The following is a 19426-nucleotide window of genomic DNA, read 5'->3' on the forward strand; positions in this document are numbered from 1 at the left end:
CTCTCCCCAGGGCCTTGGGCCTGGCAGCTCTTTCCTCCCATCTAACATGTTTCCAGAATGTCTTGGAGGGTGTTGTGGGCTGAATTTTGTCCCCCCAAATCCAGATGGTCCGTCTAGTCAAAGCTATGGTTTTTCCAGTGATCATGTATGGATGTGAGAGTTGGACTATAAAGAAAGCTGAGCCCAGAAGAATTGATGCTTTTGAACTGTGGTGTTGGAAAAGACTCTTGAGAGTCCCTTGGACTGCAAGGAAATCCAACCAGTCCATCCTAGAGGAAATCAGTCCTGAATATTCATTGGAAGGACTGATGCTGAAGCTGAAACTCCAATATTTTGGCCACCTGATGTGAAGAACTGACCTACTTGAAAAGACCCTGATGCTGGGAAAGATTGAGGGCAGGAGGAGAAGGGGACAAACGAGGATGAGATGGTTGGATGGCATCACCGACTCGATGGACATGAGTTTGAGTAAACTCCGGGAGTTGGTCATGGACAGGGAGGCCTGGCATGCTGCAGTCCATGGGGTCGCAAAGAGTCGGACACGACGGATCGACTGAACTGAGCTGAAATCCAGATGTTGAAGCCCTGACCCCCAGAGCCTCAGGATTTGAGTATGTGAAGAGGGAACCTTTAAAGGGGTGACTGAGTTCAAATGAGGTCATAGGGTGGGGCTGATCCCACAGTTCTGGTGTCCTTATAAGGGGAGATCAGGACACAGACATGGGATGACCGCGTGGGGACCTGAGGAGGAGAGAGCGTCCACGCCCCCCACCCCAATCCCAGGCTCTGTCAGCCATGCGCGGGCCGCTCAGGCTCCGGACACCACGTTCTCCACGTTCGCCGAGCAGCGCCGGCCTCGAGGGGACCAGGCTTTCCTGGAGGCCGAGGAACCGGGTCGCAGCCGTTTCCTGGGAGACAGCCGCCAGATCGAGGCCGCACTGGGAGGCTCTCAGGTCCCGGGGACCCCGGGGTGGCCGCCAGGAATCTCCTCGCACGCAGGTGCTCCCCCCGCGTTAACCTGAACGAGGCAGTGGGCAAACTGCTGTTTTCCCGATGAAAAGGGAAAATGTCAGGGTCTGTCCGCATCCCCGGAGGAGCAAGCACCTGCAGGCTGCCGGGGAGCCTGGCCGACTGGCGGCCCACAGCGCCCCCTGGCATCTTCGGGTGGTGCCGGCGCGGTTACATCAACGTTCCTCCGAACCTTCCTTCCGAAGGCGAGGCGCAGACAGGGGCTACAGTGGGTGCATCAGAGAGATAAACAGGCAAAATGTCCGGATCCCCGGGAGGTCCCGACGCCCGAGGAGACAAGAAGGGGCTGGAGCTAGCGTGGCCGGGATACCGCTGAGAACCGGGCGTCTGAGTACGGGGAGTAGGGGGCGCCGGGAGGCTCTGGGGTGGATCCTGAGAAATCCCTGCGGCGGGAGACCGGCCCCAGAAGAGCGGAGCGAGGGGGTGGGTGGGGCAGGACTTGGGGACAGTCCACCCCACCCCGCTCCCTGGGCAGTGGGGAGGACCCTGGCCACAGCAAAGCTCTGGCCTCTACTCCTAGTGTCTCAAGAACATTCTGAGCTAAGGCGAGGGATCCTTCTGGATTTGTTGTTTTTATTTTTGCCCCCGTGGCTTGTAGGATCTTAGTTCCCCAACCAGGGATTGGACCAGTGTCTCCTGCAGTGAAAGTAAAGTCCTAACCACTGGACCACCTGGGAAGCCCCAGCTTTGTTCTTAAAGAATGAACTGCAGTCACTCTGGGATCCACTTCCTGCCCCCTGGGTTGGCCAGGACCAAGAAGACAGATGGTAGCAGGCATTGTCCAGGGTGTGGACAGTTTGGAGGCCTCGCCCTGGGAGTGTGAAAAGGCGCAGGTGTGCGGGAAAGTCATCTGGCAGTTTCCTAAAAGGTGAAACATGGAGTAATCCTCAGAGCCAGCATGCCACTCCTGATGCACGCCCAGTGGATTAAAAACCCGTGTCCACAGAGAACATTCATAGGAATGTGCACAGTAGCTTTGCTCATAGTAAAAATGGAAACAATTCAGATGTCCACCCACCGATGCTGGACAAACAACATGTACAAATTCAAGTGGAACAAAAGGGAGCAAAGTCCTGCCACAATGTGGATGAGCCTTGAGAGCATCACGCTCAGTGAAGGAAGCCTCTGTGGCCACGGATTGGGCGAGTTTGTCTACTCGGAGTATCCAGAGCAGGCAAATTTGCAGAGACAGAAAGTGGACTAGTGGTGGCCTGGGAAGTGGGGAGCGAGGGGTGTGGCGAGGAAGAGAAGAGGGAGGGGAGAGGAGGGAGCCGGGAGGGGGAGGGATGAGGGAGGAGGAGGAAGGGGTGGGAAGAGGAGAGGGAAGGGGCGAGACCGAAGCTGGGGTGGAGCCTGCAGGCCTCTCTGGCCTCCTGCAGACTCACCTTGCTTCCACAGTACTTTCGGGGAAGGAGAGCGCCCTGCAGTGAACCTCGGCCCACGGGCGACCCCATGCTGCCCAGGGGTGGTCACTCCTAGCCCATCTTCCTGAGAGTCCCGCAGGCCAGGAGGCCAGCCTCGGTGCGGGGTGGGAGTTGAGCGTCCTGAGCTCGTGGTGGCTCCCTGTTTTCCTCAAGTCTGTCCTGCCTCCCTACCACAAAAAGTCAAAAACATCAGCGCTCCCAAGGCTTTGTTTCATGTCCATCTCACAGGTATGATGACATTAAAGATCACCCCCCAAAATGGATGAGCTGTGAGAAAAGCCACAGATCCATTTGCTCCCACCACAACCAGGACCCTTCCCATCTCCTCACCCCCCAGAAGCCCTGCTGTGTGAGTCCATCCCCACCCCAGCCACGCAGCCACTCAGCTGTCTTGGCCCAGTTGGGTCTTTTCTGGAGAATCACGTGGATGGGACCCAGCGGATGTGGTCTCTGAGGCTGCTCCTCCTTGGGCGGCTCAACCTCCTGCCTGGGGATGCATTGGGTCATCTGTCCAGTGATGTTGGATAGATCTGAGCAGATTTCTGTGGGACAGAAGTTCTCGGTGCACCTGGGTGAGTGTTCGCCTGGCTGCCACCTGCTGCTCATGAGGCCGCCTGGGTTAGGGTCACAGCAGGTGCCCGAGGCTCTCAGCATCCCAGTCTGTGGTCCCTCTAATCACACGCTAGACCTCAGCCTGCTCTGTGCTTCCCTCAGTGCTCTTGATGGTGGACGTGCTTTCCTGTGCTTCTGGGCCATCTGTATATCGTCTTGGTGGAATGCCTATTCAAATCTTTTGTCTTTTTTTTTTTTTTTTTTAATACTTATTTCTCTATTTGGCTGCACCAGGTCTTGAGTTGGGGCACACAGGCTCTTCCATCTTCATTGCAGCACGCAGGAGGATCTCTAGTTGTCGCATGTGAACTCTTAGTTGTGAGATGTGGACTCTAGCTCCTTGACCAGAGATTAAACCTGGGGCCCCTGCATCGGAAGCATGGCGTCCCAGTCACTGGACCACCAGGGAAGTCCCCTAGTCTGGATTCAAGTCTTTTGTCAGATATGTCATTTCTTCTCATCCATGGCTTGTCTTTTCATTAACAGTGTCTATCACGGAACAAAAGTTTTTAGTTTTAATGAAATCCAGTTTATCTACTTTTTCTGTTATCGGTGGAATGTGGTCATGACTAAGATATCTTTGTCTAATCCAAGATCATGAAAATATTCTTCTATTTTTTTTCTATATATTATGCTTTATAGTATTATGTTTTACATTTAAGTCTATTCTTTGTGTGTTTGTGTGTGTGGCTTAACTGGCTTGTTCTCATTATTAGAGTGGGAGACTCTTGAGAGTCCCTTGGACTGCAAGGAGATCGAACCAGTCCATCCTAAAAGAAATCAGTCCTGAATATTCATTGGAAGGACTGATGTTGAAGCTGATACTCCAATACTTTGGCCACCTGATGCAAAGAACTGACTCACTTGAAAAGACCCTGATGCTGGGAAAGATTGAAGGCAGGAAGGGACAATACAGGATGAGATGGTTGGATGGCATCACCGACTCAATGGACATGAGTTTGGGTCAACTCTGGGAGTTGGTGATGGACAGGGAGGCCTGGCATGCTGCAGTCCATGGGGTCGCAAAGAGGCGGACACAACTGAGCAACTGAACTGAACTGAACTGAATGGCATCTCATGACTTCCTCTGCAAGGACTGTCACAGTCAGCTCCAACCCAGGAGAGGGGCAGGAAGACAAGGCGGGAAGAAGGAGGTAGGGAGAGAGGAGGGGGAGGAAGGAGAGAGGCAGGGGGAGGAGGGGGGTGGAGGGAGGAGGAGGGGGAGTAGAGGTGGACGTGGGAGGAAGGACAGGGAGAGGAGAAGGAAAGGAGGGAGAGGGAGGGGAATTTTTTTTTAACAGAGCCCTAAAAAGCATCCTGGTATCTGCAAGATGGGTGAGGGCAGAGGAAGGTGACAGTAAAATTTCTGGCACTCTGGAAGCAGAGGAGCCAGTTGTGCTGTTCGCCTCTAGAAGCCACCAGAGGGAAGAGTTTCTAGATCAGCCAAGACTTCAGCTCCTGGGGGAAGTGGGGACCCTGGGGGCCAAGGGAGCAGGAGGAGGGACCAGTGGGTGGCCTCTCCCCCCAGGGGGTCTTCAGCGGGCTCCATCGCCCTCACTGCACCATCCACAAGGTCAGGGGCTCTGTCCAACCTTTTACCTGTGAAAACAAGTCACAGTCATGTGCCTGCAGGGGAGTGGCGCGTCTACACCTGCCCTTTCCTCTGGGGTGACTTGGTCTCTGGTTGAGGGGGTTCCTCAAGACAGCGCCGAGCTGAGACCCGGGTCTCCACACCCACAGAAACATGCTCACTCAGTCAGGAGGTTTATTCATGCTAAGTCATCACACTGAAGTTCCAGGAGCTGCCCCTGGCTTGCACGGACATGGATGGTCTTGGGAGTTCACGGTTAGACATGTAATACCTGCAGGCCTTCATGGTCCCATGAACACACACAGGACTCAGCATGTAGGGTGGTCTCCAGGGCACAGACTGGGCCCACGTTACTAGAAGACACAGCACAGTTAGGAAACACACAGGGAGACACAGCCCACGAGGCAGAAAGGAGTTGGCCTCCAGGGCCAGTTGGATAATGGCCAGACACTCTCCTCAGCACTGACAGTCTGCACCTCTGGGCAAAGCCACTGATGGTGTTGCCTGGCTCGCCTGCACACCCTGGGGACACCCTGGGGACACCCGTGGACTCACTGTTGTGGCACCTGCTGCACCCACTGTTGTTCTGGGTGCCGATGGACCATGGCCAGCAGGTGAGGATGCTCAGAAAGGTCTGGTTCTCAACCTCTGGGCTCAGACACACCTTTATAATCAGACTGTAGTCCTGGATCCCGGCATCCGAGCTCAGACACCAGAGCATCCTCTCCAACCTCATCACTGTGCCCCCACCCCTCTCTGCCCCCAACTGTTCTCCACGGTGTCTTCAGGTTCTGTGTTCTGGGGGCTGACCTCTGCGGGCTGCCCCACTGAACCATTTCCTTCTGGGTTTCCAGTTCAGCCAATGAAAGTCTCCAGTGGAGATGGGAGGGAGGGAAGAGGAGGAAACTCCTGAGAGGGGGCCCTCCCCTTCGTCCAGCCCCACAGGAGTTAGGCCCCGGTGCTGCCGGGTCTTGCAGGCCCACCACCTACCCCCATGCTGGCCCTTCACCAGGTGTCCACGCTATGCCCTGCTGCCACCCCGGTGGCCCTGAGAACCCACTGCCCACAGCCCGTGTCCTTTTCCGATGCCTCAGCCGCGCTCCTGCTGCAGCATGCAGCAACAGGAGGCCAACTGGCAGAAACAACTGGCAGCCTCTCCTGGAGGGGACGCCCACCCACACACACGGACACACCACCTTCCAGGTCACTGCCCGCCTGCCCTCAGGCCGGTCGTGGGATTGAGCCCCCCAGGTGGGGCCAGACTGGGTTCCAGGACTCACCCAGGGCAGGCACTGGAGCAGGATGCCGCTCTGGGGGACACAGCGGCTGGGGCTGAGCTCGTTCAGCCGGATGCAGCACTTGCTGCGACACTCTCTGTGGTAGTCACAGTAGTCCCAGTTGGGCTGGGGACAGAGGTCAGAGGTCAGAGCTGGCGGGCGCCTCCCTCCAGCCCCGTGGCCCCTGGCCTCACCTTGCGCCAGGGCAAGCACTGCAGGAAGATGGTCTTGGCTTTGCAGTACATGTCCACCCCGTAGTCGCTGATGGCACAACATTTGCTCTGGCATTCCAAGTGGTCCTTGCAGATGTACCCGTTTGGCTGCAGCAAAAGGAGAGCGGTCCGCTCTGCCAGGCCCCCGGCCCTCCTTTCAGGGGCTGCCCTCCCCAGCCCCTTGCCCCCCACCTCTCACCCGCCCGGGCAGGACAGACCTTCTTCCAGGACAGGCACTGCTGGAACGCGGTCTGGGCGGTGCAGAACTTCTGAGGGTTCAGGCTGTTGGTGACACAACAGTCGCTCTGGCACTCACTGTGCATCTCACAGGGCTCTCCGATGCTCTGCAAAGTTGGGGCTCCTTTACGTGCGCCCCCACAGACCCAGCGTCCCTGCAAGGCTGTTGTCCAGCCCGGCAAACTTAGCTCTCCTGCCCAACACTGTTCTGGAAGGCTAAGGGAGCCAGGCCCAGAGGATGAAGGATGCTGGGGAGCAGAAGCAGCTCACCTGGCCCCCTCCACGTGCTCTCACATTTTATAGGTGAGATGTCACGGCTCAGAGAGGGTAAGCCACTTGCCCAGGTCACACAGCCAACTAGGAGTTGGAGCGGAAGCCCAGTCCTGCTGCCTGCCCACCTCCTTCAAGGAGGGGCCCTCGACTTGGTTCTCAACGTCTCGAAACTCCTTTACAAATGCAAAATTACTGGAGACTGCAAAGAGTTGTCGTTGAGGGTTTACTATTGGGTGTGAGTAATTTTACCTCTTCTTGGCTGAGATAAAAGCCATCTGGGCTCAGGAACTGGAGGCCAGAAACCCAGCGGGTGAGCGGGAGGGACAGAGGCGGGAGCTGCATCTGGGAAGCAGCGGCCACACAGCGCGGTACCCTCCCTCCTGCGTCCTGCACAGGGGCACCTCGGACCAGGCAGGACGTGGGGATCAGGGGTTGACACACGGCCCCTAGGACTGACTGTTGCTCCACGACACACACGAGCTGGTCACATCACCCCACCAGACCACCCACTGCCCTGCCTCCTCCCATACTGCTTCTTCTGCACACACCCCCCAATCCCGTGCGGAGTCCCTCGACTTGGGACTTGGCATCGGGGGTCTGGGTGTCCACCAGGAGTCAGTCATCCTGGGGACCTGAGAGCCTTGGGAGGCAGATGCATTCTTGAAGTGGGGGTGGGGCAGGAGAAAAAGCGCAGAGCACCTTGCAGGGAGGGGGCTGGGAGCCCGGGTGCCCTGGGGTGGGTCTGGCGAAAGTTAGCCCTGGGCCCTACAGAGACAGTGACGTGGCGCTTACCTTATGGGACAGCTGCTGGTACTTCTTGATTGTCAGCACCGGGGCCATGGGTAGCAGGCAGAGCAGTGGCAGCAGCAGACGCCCAGCACTGGCCATCGCTCGGCCTGTTGGTGCCAGAGGGCATGGATGCCTGCCCACAAGGCTCCCCCTCCCCTCCCTCCTGCCTTCCCAACCCTTCTCCATCAACATGGATTTTCAAAAATGAATAGACAGGGACTTCCCTGGCTGTCCAGTGGTTAAGAATCCAGCTTGCAATGCAGGGGGTGTGGGTTCGATCCCTGGCCAGGAAATTATGATCCAACTGTGTGCTGTGAGCTCAGTCACTTCAGTCGTGTCTGACTCTTTGAGACCCTATGGACTGCAGCCCACCAGGCTCCTCTGTCCATGGGATTCTCCAGGCAAGAACACTGGATTGGGTTGCCATGCCCTCCTCTAGGGGATCTTCCCAACTCAGGGATCGAACCCATGTCTCCTGCATTGGCAGGCAGGCTCTCTACCACTGAGATGCCAAGATCCCACAGCCAGTGCAGCAAATAAGCTCACAAGCTCTGGAGTCCACAAGACACAACTGGAAAGAAGCTCTCGCGCCACAAAGAAAAAAAAGATTCCACGTGCCATAGTGAGAACTGATGCAGCCAAATATATAAACAAACAATAGTAGGGGCAAAACGGCATGATGTTAAAAAAAAATAATGAATAGATGTGATTTTCTTAGAGGGGCTTTGTTTACAAAACCGTGTAGGATGTGCAGAGAATTCCCGTCCTTGCCCCCGCCCCACCTCCACCTCCATTGTTAACTTCTTAATTGGATGCATTTGCTGCGACTCATCAGCTGATACTGACACATTATTGTAAATTTAAGCCCACTGTCATGAGGGTTCAGTTTTGGTGTTGTACCTGCCATGGGTTTGGACAAATGTATGATCTGTACCTGTGATTGAGGATCATACAGGGTCATCTCACTGCCTGGAGAACTCTCTGCGCTCTGCCTGTTCACCCCCTACCCTGGCACTGCCCACCCCACCCCCTTACTGTCCCCACGGCTGTGCCTTTTCCAGAGCATCCCGGGGTTGAATTGTGCACTGTGTGGCCTTTCAGATGACTTTTCCCCTTCCTGATACACACCTGAGGGCCCTCCGTGTCTCTTTAGGGCTTGGTAGCAAATTTCTCTTTATTACTGAGTGGAAAATAGATTTTCAACAGCACTTTTCTCTGGAGAACGATCAAGCCCTTTTTTGCTTCAGAGGAGAATGTCTCTGAGGTTAATGTGTTCCCCGGGGGGGTCTACCCTCTGCAGCCTGCTTCCTCCAGAGCCTCCAAGTCCCTCTGCAGAGGCCCTCCAGAACCCCAGCCTGAGCTGCTCCGACCCACTGGGGCTATGTGTTGGTTTGCTGGCTGTTCATAGAGCCAGCAATTTGGTTTCCAATTTATTCCTAATTTTTTTTCAATGGAGATGATATTCAAACAGCATAAAATTAGCCATTCGGAAGTGGACAATTCAGTGGCATTTCATGCATTTTTAATGTAGTGTAACCACCAGCTCCATCTAGAACAGGAGTCCTCAGTCCCTGGGGCTGTTAGGAACCAGGCTGCACAGCAGGAGGAGACCGGCAACTAAGCAGGGACTCTTCATCTGTAGCTACAATCGCTCCCCATCGCTCACACCCTCACATTACCGTAGCCTGAGCTCCGTCTCCCGTCAGCTCAGTGGCGAGATTAGATTCACACAGGAGCGCCAACCCTTCTATGAACTGCGCATGCGGGGGATCTAGGTTGGGTGCTCCTTATGAGAATCATCCTGAAACCATCCCCACCCCCCAGCCCTGGAAAAACTGTCTTCCATGAAACTGGTCTCTGGTGCCAAAAAGGTTGGGGGCCACTGATCTAGAATATTCTGTTATCCACCACAGCCGGGGCTGTGCAGAGCCACTTGCACAGAGCCCTGCAGGGAGCGGAAGTGATCCGAACACCGTCCTTCCGAGTCTTTCCGAGTCCTTCCGAGTCCTTCCGAGTTCTGCCAAGCACAGGGTAGAAGCCCAGAAGCCCTGGGAAGGTCGGGGGTGAGCGGGGAGGGGTTCCCCAGGCTGCCGAGTCTCCTGCTCCCCTCCCTGCCTCCATCCCATGTTCCACAATCTCTCCTGGCTGTCTTTCAGCCCCACCTTGTCACTGGCACCTGTGGTCTCCAGCTCAGGACCCTGTGATGTGACAGGAACAGTGTCCTCAGGGACCACAGCCCCCCCGCCCTCAGACTCTCCCAGGTCACTCTATTTGTTGTGGGGCCTTGGGGAGACCACTGGGCCTTTGGGGGGTCTGGTTTCCCTCTCTGTGAAGTGAGGGGTGGGCTTCCTTTCAACTGATGGTTTTCAGATGATTCCGTGAAGTCACGATGTCATCTGCCTTCCAAAGCACAGTGGAAATCTGCTTTTTATACTCCCTGAAATGTTGAGGTTCCAAGCCCAGGAACACGCCCAGCTCCCCAGGTTGAGTCCTCCCCATCCTCGGCCTCCCCCATCTGGCTGCCTCGTCTGGGCCCCATGCTAGGAATTCAGAGCCTTTGGGAGAACAGAACTGGGGAGGAGCACAGACGGGGCGGTGGTGCGTGAAGGGGAGTGGTTCCCTCCCACCCAGACAAGCCGACCAGGAAAGTTTTGGGCAGTGTGTTGGTGGGGAGTGGGACAGCACTGGAGATGTGGGGGTGGGCGGGCAGGGGTCTGGCTTGCTTCCTGCTCCTCTCACCTCACACAGGAGCACCTGATCCAAACGAGCGAGGCTGGTATTTACTGCGGAGCCATTACTGTCATCACAGATTCTTTTGGCCCGGTACAAATACTGAGAAATAACCGTATGCCTCCTGTAAGGACAGAACTGAGCAACACAAAACATCTCAGAAAGGCAAAAGGCGTTTAGCCTCATTTATATGTTTTTGTCAATGGAAATATCAAATCAGGGCTTCCCTGGTAGCTCAGTGGTAAAGAATCCGCCTACCAATGCAGGAGACTCAAATTTGATCCCCGGCCCGGGAAGATCCTACATGCCTCAGACCAACTATTGAGACTACGTGCACCACAACTATTGAGGCTACATGCTGCAACTACTGAAGCCCAAGGGCCTAGAGCCCGTGCTCCACAATAGGAGAAGTCACTTCAATAAGAAGACCACGCACTTCCACAAAGAGTAGCCCCCACTGGCAGCAAATAGAAAGTAGCCCCCTCTCACTGCAACTAGAGAAAAGGCCACACAGTAACAAAGACCCAGCCCAGCCAAAAATAAATAAACAAATAAAAAACATATAAAAAATAAGTCACAGGATGCATCACTGCCCTGAGTTTTGGTTTTCGGTAATTTTAAATATAAATGTATCGGCAGTAAGCCATCGCTCATGAGCCACAAAAAGCATATGCATGTCACTCAGAAGTTTTGCTCATTGCTTCAGAAGAGACACAATAGCATGAACTCAGAGCCCTGTTTGGAGCTATTTGTCACTGAAAAGTGATAAAGATGAAGAAAAAAGAGACCAGAGGAGGCTGGTCTTAGTGACAACAATACCATTTCTCTTTTAAATTCTGCCTTTAAAAAAGCAAGTCAAGGACTTCCCCAGTGGTCCAGGAGCTAAGAATTCACCTTGCAATGCAGGGGATGTGTGTGATCCCTGGTTGGGGAACTAAGATCCCGCATGCCGAGGGGCAACTAAGCCCTTGCCCAGCAACTACTGATCCTGTGCACCACAACTAGAGATTCTGTGCAGCACAACGAAGATCTACCAAATAAATGATTTTTTTTTTAAAAAAAGCACCTTCAAAGTCTATTTCAACATGTGACAACAGCATTCTAAACTTTTCCCCTCAAAAAAAAAAAAAAGAAAAGCACCTGTAAAGCTGGGACACACCTTTATCACATGAGCATCCTACATGTTGACAGATGTCCAGGGGTGTGTGCAGGTCTCCTAGCACCTCACTGCGGCTCTGCAGGTGTGAGCAGGCTGTTCTGGGTTCTGGGGACTCACTGGGAGCCCCTGCACCTCCCAGTCTTCCCACCCAGACTCCTAACCCTCTACTCCAAAGTGGCCCTTGGGAAGAAGACAAGTGTTTCCATGATGGAACCCAAGACACAGTTCCTGGTCCTGGGAGACCGAACCTACAGACAGACCCACAGCCTAGAGCAGCCAGTCAGGGGAGCCGGTCAAACCTCTCAGTGACCCCAGATGTCCACCGTGGTTGTGCCCCTCTACCAACTCAGGACCAGCCTGAGAAGCCAAATGTGCCCCCTAACCCATCACACGGGACGGGACGCCCATATCAGTCTGCTAGGCTGCGTAACAAACACCACAGACAAGGATGGTCTTGCATCCTGAAGGCTGACAGGCCCAGATCAAGGTGTGGGCAGGGCTGGTTCCCTCTGAGGCCTCTCTCCTTGGCATCTCCTCCCCATGTCCCCACATGGCCATCACTGTGTACCTGTGTTCTGGTCTCCTCTTATAAGGACACCAGTCTTATGGGATGAGGGCCCACCCTTTAGACCTCATTCTACCTCAGTCACCTCTTTAAAGGTCCCATCTCCACAGAGTCACATCCTGAGGTCCTGGGGTAGGATTTGGGAGGACACAGTTCAGGCCATAACAACCCCCCATGTCTAGTCAGTCGCCCCACCTCCCCCACCGACATCCTCCCCTTGCGTGCACTGGAGCCGATCTTTCCAGCCATCAGTGTCTGCACACCGCCTGTCTTCAGGTCTGGTGCAGGGATGGACCAGCCCGCATGCTGGGAAAGCTCTGGATCAGCTGCCCCTCGTCCCTGGCTGCAGCCTCCTCCCTGCAGCTGACCACCACCCTTCTGCCTTCCTGCTGATCTGTGAGGGCCATCGGCAGAAAGGGTGCAGGAACTTCGTTTCCTTCACGGCAGGTCAAAGGTCTCAGATGATGCACACACATCACATGATTTGAGGAAAATGACACCAGACAGTTGAGTCCTATAAACATGTTCCAAGATAAATGGCAGCCCCACAGTCACTGTTTGAACTTTGTACACTCTGTTTCCCTCCCATGTCAAATGTATCAAATACAATCATTATTTCCAAACTGAATAAGAGCTAAATTTCAATCACAACTTGAACATTTTAACATTTCAAATCTGCAGTGTTCTTTTTTTTATATTATGGAGAAGATTTTTCTAAACAAATTCTTTTATTATTATTTTATTGATTTATTTGGCTGCACAGTTTCTCAGTTGCGGCATGTGGGACCTGGTTCCCTGACCAGGGATCGAAGCCAGGCCCCCAGCATTGGGAGTGAGGAGTCTTAGCCACTGGAACACCTGGGAAGTTCCAAAGTAGAACTGGGCATGGAACAACAGACTGGTTCCAAATCGGGAAAGGAGTTCGTCAAGGCTGTATCTTGTCACCCTGCTTATTTAACTTATATGCAGAGTACATCATGAGAAATGCTGGGCTAGATGAAGCCCAAGCTGGAATCAAGATTCCTGGGAGAAATATCAATAACCTCAGATGACACTACCCTTATGGCAGAAAGCAAAGAACTAAAGAGCTTCTTGATGAAAGTGAAAGAGGAGAGTGAAAATTTGGCTCAAGACTCCACAGTCAGTAAACTAAGATCATGGCATCTGGTCCTATCACTTCATGGCAAATACATGGGGAAACAATGGAAACAGTGACAGACTTTATTTTCTTGGGCTCCAAAATCACTGCAGATGGTGACTGCAGCCATGAAATCAAAAGACACTTGCTCCTTGGAAGAAAAGTTATGACCAAACTAGATAGCATATTAAAAAGCAGAGACATTACTTTGTCCACAAAGGTCTGTCTAGTCAAGGCTATGGTTTTTCCAGTAGTCATGTATGGATGTGAGAGTTGGACTATAAAGAAAGCTGAGCACCGAAGAATTGATGCTTTTGAACTGTGGTGTTGGAGGAGACTCTTGAGAATCCCTTGGACTGCAAGGAGATCCAACCAGTCCATTCTAACGGAAATCAGTCCTGAATATGCATTGGAAGGACTGATGCTGAAGCTGAAACTCCAATACTTTGGCCACCTGATGTGAAGAACTGACTCATTTGAAAAGACCCTGATGCTGGGAAAGATTGAGGGCAGGAGGAGAAGGGGACGACAGAGGATGAGATGGTTAGATGGCATCACCAACTCAATGGACATGAGTTTGAGTAAACTCCGGAAGTTGGTGATGGACAGGGAGGCCTGGTGTGCTGCAGTCCATGGGGTCGCAAAGAGTCAGACACGACTGAGCGACTGAACTAAACTGAAACATACTTTATTTTATTTTTAAAAAATTTTGGTCATACTACTTGGCATGGCATGTGCGATCTTAGTTCCCCAACCAGGGATCAAACCCATGCCCCCTGCATTGGAGGGCAAAGACTTAACCACTGACCATGGGGGAAACCCTATAGTGTTCCTTTTGTATTTTAAACCAGGGGGAAAATTTTTTTCTGGTCTCATATTTTTTCTTAGGCCCTTGAAAAGTACGCAGGCCCAGTTTACAAAATTGGGTACGTTGTACCTGGCCAATCAAACAGCCCCCACAACACAGAAGCTCTGGGCACCGCTCCCCCCCCACCCTCAAGAAAGCCTAGTTCATGGAAGGTCATAGTCCACCTGTGCTCACAGACTATCACTCACAACAACCAAGACAGGGGAGCTGCCCAAGGGTTCATCAGTGGATGATGGGCAAACAAAATATCTGTCCACATAATAGAATATTACGCTCCTTAAAAAGGATGGAGACTCTGATGCCAGCTACAACATAGAAAAACCTGGAGGGCATCACACTCAGTGAAATAAGACAGACACCAAGGGACAAATTCTGTATGATCCACTTTTATGATCCTCCCTAGGAAAGGAGTCAAATCTGCAGAGAGGGGTCTAGCAGAGGGGTTATTATTTTATGGGGAGAGTGTTTCCCTTTGGGAAGATGAAAGAGTCCTGGAGAGAGATGGGGGGAAGGTTGCACAACAATGAAAATGAACTTAATCACTCTAAACTGTGCACCTAAAAATGGTTAAGATGGTAAATTCTATATTGTATGTATTTTACCAGGATTAAACTCAGGGCCCTGGAGGCATAGTTATCTCATATTTGCTGCCTCTAGTTATTCTGAAATATTCTTTGCAGAGAATCTGTTTTCTTGAATATTCAATTATACATCTCTCAAATCAGGCATCTTTGCACAGGTTTGCCTTCCAAACACCAACATCAGGTATGATTCCATGATATCTCAGTCTGCCCAATAAAAGCCTGATGCCAAACCTTGCCCAAAACCTTACAAATCTGAATAATTTAAATTATATGATCAAACTACAGTTACTGTATTTACAGCATAAACCCCTTGTGCCGGAGCCATACCCATGCTGCTTGTTTCAGTCTCTGCACAGGGAGGCAGCCTAGCCTCTGGTGCCCATGAGAAAGGTGACCCGAAGGTGCAGCCCAGATGAGGGGTCGCGGGCAGGTCGCCCGGCACATTCACACACAGAAGAGCAAGACTCGCCAATCACCATATGAGACTGGGCATCCCTGTGGGAAAACCGCCCTCTGGTAGCCAGCTGATAATGGATTAAGTTCACAGCGATCCTACCTTTAAATCTTGGGGCCCACTTGCTCCTTTGTGCGGAAGCGACACTGGCCAGGCTGTGGCCACAGAAAAGACGCCCAGCCCAGAAGCAGAGCCTCGCCCAAGAGAGGTGCTCAGAATCACTGGAGCGGCCCCCAGTCCCTCCTCTGCTCCCACCGTGTCCCCGTCTCTGCCCTCCAGGAGAAGTCTCTTCCTTGTTCAGGAGAGACCAGATGCACAGTGGCCAGTGGCCAGGGCGCTCAGGTCAGCAGGACGCGGGCCCACACAAGAACGCCAGAAACCAGCCGCAGCCTCTGCAACGGTGGCCGACGGCCAGTGACCGCAGCCTCCCCGGGTCTGCCCGCCTCCACTCAGGACCAGCCCCTAGCCCGTCACCTGGGACACCCCGCTTCAGGTAAGCCGCCCTGCCCTCCCCACCAGCACCCTCAGGGCCCCTGGAGCCCACCTCTTTCACCCTCAGGGTCCCTAGCTGCCTGCCTGGGGGGCTGCCGATTCCAGGCCATGTTTGTTCTCATGTGGGTGGTGTAAACACAGTGTTCATTCGATTAACATTGAGTGACATTTACCTTTGGCTCCATGCCCAGCTCTGGGAAGATGTGTCAGCATCTGCCTTCTCACCCGGAAAGGAGTTCTGGGCTTATTGCGGGGAAGAGACCCATGCACAGACTACCTAGAGACTTTAGGGGAGCAGTGGGGATGCCGGGAGGGAGTACTGGGGTTCTCCAGGTGGGGTTCCCTAGGTGGTGGGAGGCAGGACCGAGGTCCCGGCAGAGCAGGGGGATGGGCTGCGAAGAGGCTCCGCCTGGGTTTGAGGGGTGGGTGAGAGGGTGGGGCCGGGAGAGCCGGCGCGAGAACCTTCACGGGACAGAGAGAGTCTCAGAAAGCTCGGGCACCATGCGGGACAGGACGAGATGGCACTGCCGAACCTCGGGGTCAGTGGGCGCTGAGGAGTAGGCAGCTGCAAGAACCAGGACTGGAGGACTTCCCTGGAGGTCCAGTGGTTAACAACCGGCCTTCCAATGCAGGGGACGTGGGTTCGATCCCTGGTGGAGGAAATAAGATCCCACATGCTGCAGGGCAACTACTGAGCGCGTGCTCCGCAACAAGAGAAGCCTGTGCTACAGCGGAGACCGGCACAGCCAAAAAAGAAAGAACTGGGGCTGGGTGCTGACCGTGTGTGGGAGGTGAGGGCGTCAGGGACCCAGGGCAGCTCCAGGTTCTAGGGATGGGGCTGTGAGGGGCTCTGTTGTGCAGAGCATTTCAAGGGCCCACCACTGCCAGCAAGCCCCCCAAAGCTCAGTGGCCCAAAGGGCAGTCTGTGACTGCCTCTCTGGTCCTGTGGATTGACGGGGCTCGACAGGGAGGTTCTCACTGGGACTCACACAGCAAAGGGCAGTCAGATTGCGCCAGGCTGGTGAAGTGACCTGAAATAAAGCCTCTTCCACCGAGGTAGCTGGAGCTGGACCGGCTGGGGCGCCTCCCCCACACGGCTTCCTCGCAACACAGTCCCAGGAGGACCCAGGCCAGGAGCCAGCACCACCCCCGGAGATGCCTGGTCAGCGTAGGAGATGGAGTGATCCTCCCAGAGCTGAAACCCAGGAGTAGACACTATCCCTCAGGGAGGTCGCAGAGGGTGAGGAGGGGCCGCTGGCTACGGGATGTGGTTTCTTACAGGGGTGAGGAAGACAGTCTAAAACAGATCTCTGTAATATACTAAAAACAATGAATTCTACACTCTAAATGGTGAATTGTATAACCTGTGACTTTTATCTCAATAAAGCTATTTAGGAAAGGAAATTTATTTGAACTTTTACTTATAACTTGATAGTTTTATACATTTTAAAAATTCTATTCTTACTTTACTTTTATTCTTATCAGAGAGTAGCATTTCCTTTTAACCAAAGGTTTTAGAATTCAATTGTGTAACTTGATTTTTTTCACTTGTAAAATGACTTTTTAAGTAAAAAAAAAACAAACAAACAAGAAAACCTTTATAGGACTCAATCCTCCTAGACTAATTTATTTAACTTATTATTTTTTAACCATCTTTTAAAATTGAAGTATAGTTGATTTACAATGTCGTGTTATTTTCTGGTGTACAACAATGTGATTATTTACGGGAATCTCTGGTGGCTCAGCAGTAAAGAATCTGCCTTGCAGGAGACACAGGTTCAATCCCTGGGTTGGGAAGATCCCCTGGAGAAGGAAACGGCAACCCACTCCAATTTCTTGCCTGGAAAATTCCATGGACAGAAGAGCCTAGCCGGCTACAGTTCATAGGGTCTCAAGAGTCAGACACGATTTAGCAATTAAACCACCCACCACTATATATTTATATATAAAGAGAGAGACTAGAAATCAACTACAAGAAAAAAAAAAAAACTGCAAAAAACACAATCATGTGTCCATGCTAGACAATATGCTACTAAACAGCCAGTGCTGAGGGGAGATTTGCATCCACTGGCCTCAGGGCAGGGGTGGGTGTTGGTGTCAGCCACAATCCTTAAGGGACCCACGCCCTGGGCTCTCCCCCTCAACCTGGCCAGCCTGCTATTCACTCTTTGTCTACCTCACGCTGTCCACTTATCTGGAGCCTTCACAACCTATGATCTTCTAGTTAGCTCTGTAGGTAAGTGGGTGAGTGGGTGAGTCCGTCCACTTCAGTGGGGAGATAGCAGAAGGTGAGAGGGTAACAGGCAGGAAGGCCAGGGGTCTCCAAATGTTGCAGGAAGGGGGACCCCTTCCAGGGCCCACAGTTGGGCTCTTGTCTAACACTCGGAAAAGAATTGTCCGAGGAGACACGTGCTGACAAAGCAAGAGATTTTATTGGGAAAGGGCACCCGAGTGGAGAGCAGTAGGTAAGGGAACCCAGGAGAACTGCTCTGCCGCGTGGCTCGCAGTCTTGGGTTTTATGGTGATGGGATTAGTTTCCGGGTGGTCTTTGGCCAATCATTCTAATTCAGAGTCTTTCCTGGTGGCGCACGCATCGCTCAGCCAAGATGGATGCTAGCAAGAGGGATTCTGGGAAGTGGACGGACAGGTAGTGTCTCCCCTCGACCTTTCCCGAACTCTTCCGGCTGGTGGTGGCTTATTAGTTCCGTATTCCTTATCAGGATCTCCTGCCATAAAACAACTCATGCAAATGGTTACTATGGTACCTGACCAGGGTGGGCGGTTTCAATCAGTGTGCTTCCCCTAACACAAACAGAGGAAATAGGCTGCAAGTGCCAGACATTTTTATCTCTCTTAAGCGGCAGGAGGAAACAAACCAGCGATATGTTTTTCCTTCTCTATACAAATTTAAAAGGAGGTTTCTCTTAAAATGCTGTGTTGCCATGACACCTGGTCTCACCTGAAGCTAACTACTCTCAAACCTTGAGTTAACGATTACATTTCTTTTTCTTATGGAAATGTTGTCTTAAGCTATGTTAATGTACCCCAGACTCTATCTTCAAGTTGGTTCCGCCAAACAGCCTAACCTACGGCCTAACCTACTTACTCAGATATTGTTCCCTAATCTATGTAAACAAAACTACTTGTTGGTAATCTGCCCTTCTACAAGATTCAAGTCAATCGTTTTATGGCCAGGGATGAATTATCTGGTGCCATTCTAAATTCTAAGACATTCCTTTCTTTTCATTAACAGACTGTGAGTGACTATATAACTTACAGCTAAAGACTAGGAGGCGGGTACTCTTTTGCCCCCTTCTGATGCCTATGTCAGAAGCTTTCTCTATCTCCTTTATACTTTAATAAAACTTTATTACACAAAAGCTCTGAGCGATCCAGCCTCGTCTCTGGCCCGGATTGAATTCATCCCCTCCTGAGGCCAAGAATCTCGGCGTTTTATCATTCAACAACAACCTTTCAAAGGTCTCCACTCCAGAAGGAGGACCAAGCAGCAGCCTAGAAATTAGCTTCGCCAGAAGTAAAATGGGTGTCTTGCTCACTCTCTCTTACTCCTAGTTTCAGTCAGGTTGGCCCCTAAATTAAAGAAAGGATGGTGGTTATCACAGCCGTCTCCATGGAATCTGTGCTGGGACACATCTGTGCTGCAGGCTCATTTGTCTCTTTTGAGCACCAGGACTTGAAATTTAAATCAAGCCAGATTAGATGATGTCAGTCGGAATGGATTAGCTTTTAAGTTAATAAATGAACTGGCACAAAACTACAATCACAAACATTTAGGAATTTTGCTGCGTATATATATTCAGGAAGATTCACTATAACAGACAAATCTTAGGAAAAGAGAGGCAGAAGATAAAGTGTCTGTACAGTCAGAGAAAAGACCAAAGACTGATGCAGAAAACAACCTGAAACACTAACAGCCTGTCTCTTCAAGACAACACAGATGCCTCTTACTAACCAGAGGAAGGATCATATGA

General features: G+C 52.3%; 1 protein-coding gene across 1 annotated transcript; it reads right to left on the bottom strand.

The window, feature by feature from the left end:
- Positions 1–4895: 4895 nt before the first annotated feature.
- On the bottom strand, positions 4896–15545 carry LRCOL1 (leucine rich colipase like 1). Its single transcript, XM_061140871.1, has 6 exons — positions 15487–15545; positions 7448–7551; positions 6364–6489; positions 6128–6253; positions 5937–6059; positions 4896–5009 (listed from the first exon to the last, which is right to left on the bottom strand). Exons 1-6 carry the CDS (start codon positions 15542–15544, stop codon positions 5007–5009), a joined length of 540 nt encoding a protein of 179 aa, XP_060996854.1. The 5' UTR covers position 15545; the 3' UTR covers positions 4896–5006.
- Between the last annotated feature and the right edge of the window lie 3881 nt (positions 15546–19426).

Source organism: Dama dama, chromosome 5 (genome assembly GCF_033118175.1).
Source record: "Dama dama isolate Ldn47 chromosome 5, ASM3311817v1, whole genome shotgun sequence".
Classification (NCBI taxonomy): domain Eukaryota; kingdom Metazoa; phylum Chordata; class Mammalia; order Artiodactyla; family Cervidae; genus Dama; species Dama dama.